This window comes from Taudactylus pleione, unplaced genomic scaffold (genome assembly GCF_031769625.1).
Source record: "Taudactylus pleione unplaced genomic scaffold, aTauple2 ptg000828l, whole genome shotgun sequence".
In the NCBI taxonomy this organism is placed as follows: Eukaryota; Metazoa; Chordata; class Amphibia; order Anura; family Myobatrachidae; genus Taudactylus; species Taudactylus pleione.
The window spans coordinates 2,378,704-2,387,500 of record NW_028285230.1 but is presented as its reverse complement, the minus strand read 5'-3'; the positions used below and the strand labels follow the sequence as shown (position 1 = coordinate 2,387,500).

The 8,797-nt window shown below is 43.4% G+C and overlaps 1 protein-coding gene across 1 annotated transcript in view; it reads left to right on the top strand.

Moving 5' to 3' along the window:
• Nucleotides 1–8,515, top strand: part of ATP6V0D1 (ATPase H+ transporting V0 subunit d1) — a 101,210-nt gene extending 92,695 nt beyond the window's left edge. The window contains exon 8 of the mRNA XM_088458358.1: nt 4,974–8,515. Coding sequence (XP_088314484.1) covers nt 4,974–5,135 — 162 coding nt within the window. The 3' untranslated portion in view covers nt 5,136–8,515. The remainder of the gene's footprint in view (nt 1–4,973) is intronic.
• Nucleotides 8,516–8,797: the final 282 nt, after the last annotated feature.

Here is an 8,797-nt window from a genome sequence, read left to right as displayed (position 1 = left end):
GCTTCACATGGTCAGAATGTACTGAGGTATGTTTTAGAGTACACTTCACTGCAAGTTGAAGACGAGGCCTATCCGGGAAAGTGCTTATAACCAGGGCTAAAAGTAGGATTTTTGTCACCCGGGGCAAGGCCATAATTTGGCGCCCACCCAAAAAATATACAGCATAGAGGACGAAAAGGGTGTGTGGTTTGTGACGCAGTAATGCCCCTTACAACACATTATGCCACAGTAAAGGCCCTTATTCATTTTTCCACAGTAATGCCCCTTACACATTATGCCACAGTAATGCCCCTAATAAATTATGCCACAGTAAGGCCCCATATACATTATGCCACAGTAAGGCCCCATATAAATTACGGCACAGTAGGGCCCACAGTAGGGCCCCTTACATATTATACCACAGTAGGGCCCCTTACACATTATGCCACAGTAGGGCCCCTTACACATTATGCCACAGTAGGGCCCCTTACACATTATGCCACAGTAAGGCCCCTTACACATTATGCCACAGTAAGGCCCCTTACACATTATGCCACAGTAAGGCCCCTTACACATTATGCCACAGTAAGGCCCCTTACACATTATGCCACAGTAAGGCCCCTTACACATTATGCCACAGTAAGGCCCCTTACACATTATGCCACAGTAAGGCCCCTTACACATTATGCCACAGTAAGGCCCCTTACACATTATGCCACAGTAAGGCCCCTTACACATTATGCCACAGTAAGGCCCCTTACACATTATGCCACAGTAAGGCCCCTTACACATTATGCCACAGTAAGGCCCCTTACACATTATGCCACAGTAAGGCCCCTTACACATTATGCCACAGTAAGGCCCCTTACACATTGTGCCACAGTAAGGCCCCTTACACATTGTGCCACAGTAAGGCCCCTTACACATTGTGCCACAGTAAGGCCCCTTACACATTGTGCCACAGTAAGGCCCCTTACACATTGTGCCACAGTAAGGCCCCTTACACATTGTGCCACAGTAAGGCCCCTTACACATTGTGCCACAGTAAGGCCCCTTACACATTGTGCCACAGTAAGGCCCCTTACACATTGTGCCACAGTAAGGCCCCTTACACATTGTGCCACAGTAAGGCCCCTTACACATTGTGCCACAGTAAGGCCCCATCTCCCATCTCTTACCTGCCAGGGCCGTGCGATGGGTGAGCTCGGGGTGGCGCAGGACGTGGCTGCCACGCGCTGGGGAACAGTCAGTACTGCTGTCATAGTAATGTGGCGCCGCTTTCAAGCCAATTGGAGCTCACGGACCGGCAGCCTCTGCTGATTGGCTGCCGGTCCACGAGAACTGATTGGCTTGCGACCGGCATAACATTAGACTGACGGTGTCTCTATGCCTCTCAGGGCCGGGATGTGGCTCCAATCCCACAAGAGCAGCAAGCAAGCCTCCCGGCAGCCTCTTCCCGACACCCTCTCAAGTCCAACACCCAAGTCACGTACCCCCTTATCCTCCCCCTAGTTGTGGTCCTGTTATAAGAACAGCAGCACAGTTCTGAGCTTGGTGTGCGCGGTTTTTAAGATGCTGTGTTTTAGGGTAACGCGCATCAGTACTTCTTTTTTTTTGTGTGTGTGTGAGGACAGAAAAAAAAAAAAATAATAATAATAAAATTTTATATATATATATATATATATATATATATATATATATATATATATATATATATATTCTCTAATCAACGGCACTCACCATTCCTAGTTTTGGGGTGCAACATGGTATGTGACCACATTGTTTAAACAGAAATCACAGGGTCTCTGCACTCACCATAATAGCTAAAATAATTATAAACATAATAAACAGTGGGGTTTTGGTTCATGAATTGATCAATGCATTTAAGCTTGCAGCCCATCTACTCTATTGCATCCCTACTCTATTGCTCAGAATTATAACATGGACATAGCCATATATATATTTATTTCAAAGGGATCCGGCACTCACTGGAAAAATAAATTGCACCTCGTTGCCTGCACATATGCGTCCGGACTCCAGACCCACAATTGTAGAAATAGAGCAAGTGCGGCACTTGATAGATAGATAGATAGATAGATATTAGGGATGTGCAGGCTCGGACAGGTTCGAGTTTGCACGCCGAGTTCGGATTTTTCCCTCCAAAAAAACGGGACTCAGAGGCTAAACGTCATCTTACATGGACAAACATCATCATTCCTGGACAGGAATGATGATGTTTGTCCATGCAAGATGACGTTTAGTCTCTTTCTGAGTTCGGATTTTTCCCTCCAAAAAAACGGAACTCAGTGTGCAAACTCGAACCTATCCGAGCCTGCACATCCGTAATAGATAGATAGATAGATAAATATATATCTAACTATTTTTTTTTTTTATGCAATGGTACACCCTTTAGATTTTTGGGCACATCCTCCCCCATGTACTCTGTAAGTGTAGAAAACGTTGGGGCTCATACTGAGTTGTGCGTACCCCGTTCACTCAGCAATGAATGTGCCAGTGTATACTGCACACAGAACAGCGCCCTCCTATGTTCGTATGTAGATTGGTAGTTGCGCTTCATTACACGGAAATTGGTAGTTGCGCTTCATTACACGGAGATTGGTAGTTGCGCTTCATTACACGGAGATTGGTAGTTGCGCTTCATTACACGGAGAAGGACGTGGAGTACAGATCCTGAACGAGCACAGTAAGGGTGTGTTCCTGTAATAGCAGGGAGACGCAGCGATGGCTATCACTAGCCGCATCCCATGGCAGTTCCTGGGGGCCGGTGTGCCGATGAGGACCAGTCTCTGTTCTTCTGATTTTATGGTTGCCACATCCCCTCTGAAGTTCTTTCTCTTTTCATTGATTTTGCCTATATTATGATTTTGTCAGCACATTTTACATGTGTTTTGATATGTTCTTCCTTCTCTCGTACAAGTGAGCAGATCTACTATAGGGCCGTATAGGTTATTTATTTATTTTTTTACTTTTTTCAACTAGGGAAGGAATTTAATAATGCGGTAACTTTTTGCTCTCTGTTTTTGCACCCTTCGCTTGTGCGATTTCCGCTTATCGCGTCTATGCGTGTGCCTGATTTTTTTGCGCAATTATTTGCCAAATTAAGCTAATTAGACAAAAATATTTTTTTAATCAGTCCCAGTGGTTCTTCATCAATTTCCGAAATTTTTTGCCAAAAAGAGGGGTTTTGCACAATGTCTAACCTATTCAGAAGGTGGTGAAAACTTTTTGCCACAAATGGTATGGAGAATTCGCCCCCGTGAAAAGGCGCAGCTAATAGAATAGCGCGATGAGTACAAATTTGCACAATAAGCCGTTTTTCGTGAAAAAAATGGTTAATTGAATTCCCCCCTAAACCTAATAACTATTTTCTGTGATAACACAACAAATGTTGCAAAATGTATTTTTTGGGGACTGATGATCTGGTTGTGTGGAAGTGTATCTGGGTGTAGAGTATGTACAGTACACCTGATCTACACCCGGCATATATGCTATTGGTGCAAAGCTGCATATGGGCATAAAGCTGCTATTTTTGACTTGCAACTTATTTTATTTTTTAACGCAAATGAGTCTCATCCCTATCTTCCTCATCTCCTACCAGGTGACAGCTGGTCACCTCTGTACAAGCAGAGGAGGACACAACTGGATGGGGAGATTCACCTCTGTATGTGAATGGAACATGCTGTCTCTGAAGGGAATGGAGAAGCCACATGACTCTTTAAGGGGTCTATTTACTAAGCAGTGTTAGGAGACAAAGTGAAATGAGATAAGGTACCAGCCAATCAGCTCCTAACTGCTATCTCACAGGCTGTGTTTGAAAAATGACAGTAGGGAGCTGATTGGCTGGCACCTTATCTCCTTTCACTTTGTCTCCTATCACTGCTTAGTAAATTGACCCATAAGTATTTACCAAAATCTGCAATCTAGCTGCTTGTACAGCTCTGACCATTTGGGTCTTGCAGTGCTGATAGCTCTCTGTGCTGCTGGTTGTCCCCGCTGCTTCACAGTAGTGATGAGTCTGGTACATGAGGGGAGGTATGCCTAACTAGGGATTTACAAAGGTTTACAATCCGTCTAAGGAACCATTAACAAAGTTTTATAACTTAGAACAAGATGATTCCATATGAGAACCAGTACTTAACGTTCCCATTCCATGCTGTACTGGAAAATATTGCTGTGTAATCTACTGTGCGGAGTGCAATAAAATGATCTACTGTAATTATTCTAAGTGATTTATAACCTGGTCTCTCATCAGGATTGTGTCTAGTCTGCAAAAGGAAAATGCTGCCCTCATAGTCTTGTCTTAAATAGTGTATCTGATGATCTGTGCAGCTGAAGAATGTAAACTAATAATCCAAACACCCTAGTTGGGGCTTGTTCTGCTAGTACCTAGGCATGCGCCCAATCCAGCATTATATAATACCCCTATTACACCAAATCCCCCGCTCCAGCCCAGGTCACTGAACACTGGTTTAAGGCCGCGTCACAGAGGCTTGAAATCCGTTTACACCGCAGGCTGGACACAGGTTATTGCCGGAGCTTCTCTGCCGGTGCCTGGAGATGACATTACCTCCAAGCGCCGGTGAGCCTGCTCTCCATAGGGTGGTAACAGGACCCGGGTTGGATGACCCCGGTCTCCCGTTCACACTGCAGGGTTGCACTGGTTGTTCCTATGTTCAACCCTGCATGCTACCCAGGTTGGGTTGCCAGGTCACTTGACCCAGGAATCCAACCATGGCCCCTTTTCCACTGAGCCTGCCGACCCAGGTTAACACCGCAATGACCCTGGTTATTTGGCCAGTGTAAAAGGATGTTTGATACATGGCCAAATTCTGAAGAGCTTTAAGTAACATTTACATTCAGTGAGTCGTCCTTGATTGGCTCAGTAACACAACTCCTGGTCGCTCCGTTGTAATGATTCAGTACCGCTCAACTGTTGGATCCTCCCGATGACTGTCCTCTCTTTCCATTCGCAGGTGAAGCTGAATAAATTGGCCTTCCTAAACCAGTTCCACTTCGGTGTATTTTATGCCTTTGTGAAGCTAAAAGAGCAGGAGTGCCGGAACATCGTGTGGATCGCAGAGTGCATCGCCCAGAGGCATCGAGCCAAGATTGACAACTACATCCCTATCTTCTAGAAGGATATTCTCAGCCACCTCATCTCCCACTGCTCTCCCCCCCTCCCCCCTCCTCCTTCCTGCAGATACATCCTCTGCCTTATGGTCTAATCCAATCCATGAAGTGGGCGTGACGTATAAAGTTTTAAGATTCAGCAAAGTTTATTTAACTGATCCAGCAGCCGGTTGTGCTGTATTTATGGCATTTAACCTCCGGCGGTTTTATTTAATCCCTGCACGGTCAGCAAGGCCTGCCGTCCTGCTGGCTGTGAAGGAGTGAACGATCGGTTTAACCCTTCAGACTCTTCCTATGAAATGTGCGATGTATAGGCATAGGGGTGTGAGTGTGTGTGTGCGCGCAGACGCTATGGGTGTACTGTACAAATGTCAGACTTTTACTTCTCTCCCCCGAATCTGCGTCATTCACCACGAAGTCTTGGCAAGTTGAGATTCAATGGGAATTTCTCGGTCCCCTCTGTCACTAGCATTCCACTTATTGAAAGACTTATCAATGAGGTGATGAGCGGGACAAGGAACTCGCAGTGAATCTCAACCACGGCAGAGCTGACCAAAAGATGTTAAGGCGACTCCTGTGCAGGTTATGAACTGATCGCAATGGATTATCTTAGATGTGATGGGACTTGTTCATTGTGCTCCATTTAGAGTAGGAATATATTTGTTGTATTGTATTATGTTGTAACCTCTATCACTGTATCATAATAGGTGTTTACACAAATAAACGTGTCACTCCCAGCCAGCTAAACCGTACATCAGTGACTACAAGTTTAGTTTATTTACGTCCAATAAGGCCTTATGTGGGATTAGTATGCAACCGCACAAGGGAAGGGGGGGGGGGGACACATTGGCAGACGTACACCCGGGTACTCTCCATCAGCTAAGCCCTCTGGCTCTGTGTTTTCTTTACATTCTCAAGGAATAAGTCTATATACTAAGCCTTGGAGAGGGATAAAGAGGATGGAGATAAATTACCAACCAATCAGCTCCTAACTGTCACTTTATAGGCTGTGTTTTAAAAGTGACAGTTAGGACCTGTTCGGTTGGTACTCTATATCCGTCCACTTTATTTCTCTCCAAGGCTTCGTACAAAGGGGCATATGTATCAAAGCTGGACGTGAGATAAAACTGTGAGATATATAGCACCAACCAATTAGCTCCTGACTTACATTTTGCAGGCTGTGTATAAGAAATGATAGTTTGGAGCTGATTGGTTGATGATATATATCTCACAATTTTATGTCACATCAAGCTTTGATACCTATGCCCCATAGACCCCTGTATGAGCTGTATTTCAATGTAGTTCTTCGTTTAATCACCCTCATTGAAAAAGGGCAAATTGACCAATGTGTGTCTCTCGCCTCTCTAGCTGAGTGCGCACTGGTTTGCTGTGCTGTCTCCTCGGCATAGAAAACAGCAGTCTTTTTACATATGGTGCAAATGGTACTTTCTGTCATATAATCTTACTCAGAGATGACCTTTCTACTTAAATCTGCTTTAATGACATTGCAAATCACTCCTATGCTTCCCCTCTTGGTGTTCTTCTGAAATTATCTCACGGCAGCGGGAATTAGGGGATTGTCCTCACATTTTTTGTGGCCTTCACCTTAGTGAGAACCAATTACTCTGAGAACAAATGAATCCAACAGTCTGTCAGATGTACTCCATAAACATGTCCCACCCACTTGTCACATGACTGATAAATATATTTTTATTATTATTATTATTGAATATGGGCAAAACCAAAGGTATTTGAGAATCACTTTGTATAAGAAACGTGTCTTATTGGCCCATAAACTGGAAAGTAACTTATATAGATGCAGTGTGTTTCTTTAGGAATATACATTTATTATTCATACATGGCATTTAGGGCTGTATCCATGTGTTAACAGTGATATCTTGCCAAAATCCCACATTGAAGCTTTTAGTTTCCTTTTTAATACATCGTTAGAATGGTAAACCGTTGATTAGTGTCATACAAGCTATAATTGGATTTATTTAGTCCAGTAACCACAGCAGATTGTGCCTGCTATCTCCCACATAGCACCATCCAGCCTCTATGGCATCCAGTGGGCCCTCTGTTGGCTGGATGGACTTCACATTGGTACTCGCCAGATTTTCAGGAATATTTTTACTTTCATTTAGTTTTACTCTGGCATAATAGAAGCTATATATTTAGTCTGCAGGTATGATTCTTAAAATGATTAGACTCGCTTCCCTATATTTTATATCTACTATAGCATTTTACCCCTAATCCTCCCACTAGTTGTCTCTAACCATAACTTCCTGCTGCAGCCTAAATCTTACCCTCCCGGCGGCGGCGAGTAACCCTAACCGTCTGCATTCTGAAAATATCCATTTTATATGGCGACATTGCAGATGCCGACATTGTGGACATGTCGATATGTTGACATTTTCGAAAGTTGGCTAGGTTACTGTCAACATGTGACCATATTCCGTCCAGCTGATACATTCCCCTGTAAGTAAAATGGTTAAGTTCCTGATTTAGGTGATTGGATGTTTGTGAAACATAAAACATTGATATATTATCGCATTATGTACGGGATGTCTGGTAAAGTGGATTTATTGTCTCCAAAGCCTCCGTTAAGACACTTTTTTTTTTTTTTTTTTTTTTTTTAAAGAGTAAGTAAATTGGTTTTGAATTTTCAACATTTCTATCTCACCTTCTAATTAGATTTATTTTCTGTAAGATAGATGCTGTGTGAGAATAATAGCCATTTCCCTGCTTCTTACAGCTCACAGTATAATACATGTTGCTACCTGGTACTCACATGATCAGAAACATTCTGCCAGGCTCCCGCTAGCTAATGGCCATTCGCTAAGAGAGCGAGACAGCAATGTGCACAGTACAATGTGTCCATGTAATGGAGAGAACACCCGCCGTTCTTACATAGCCTAGACTGAGTGTGTTAATCCACGTACATCTGACTAAAAGACAAACGATCATTTTAATGGTAGTAAATACATTGTTCATTTTAGGTTTTCAAAACCTGTTCAGTTACTGTAACTCATTTTCATTGGATTATGGTCACTGTATTACTGTTATATAGGAATACACGGAGAGTTCCATATATCGCGTACAGAAATCTGCGTGACTCTCCCTATAAATTGAACTGTCCGCCATTTTCTTGTAGCTCATCTGGGTATTTATGTCATTCCTATGCTGGACACCTGAAGAGTGACATTGTTAGATTTCCTATGTGTCAGTGTTATGGAGTAGATCTTTCTGGGGAGCCATTGTCTGATTTGCTCTATCTGTGCAATGGATGTTTTACAATAAATTCTCTGTTTCAGTGAGTGGATGCTCTCCAAATTGTTGACAATATATATATGTATATGGTAATAAAACGTTTACCTCCAACGTGCATTGTTCCTTGTTGTTTACATCTGTCGTCTTCAGGCTCTCATGCTCCCATTCTTTTTTTTTACTTTTTCCTTTTTATAGTAGGAGTTCCGTACTTACAGCAGTGACGGACATTGGGGGTGATTGAGTCGGACGCAGGGAAAGTTTGGTTCGATGCTTTCGCGCATACGTCTGATGCACATGTGTACCGATGCTTGCTACTAGGGGAAACAATTTGAAATTGCATGGGGATCAATACATTTCTAACGGGTGCTAAATGGGGGGCTAACAGGCAAGGGACGTG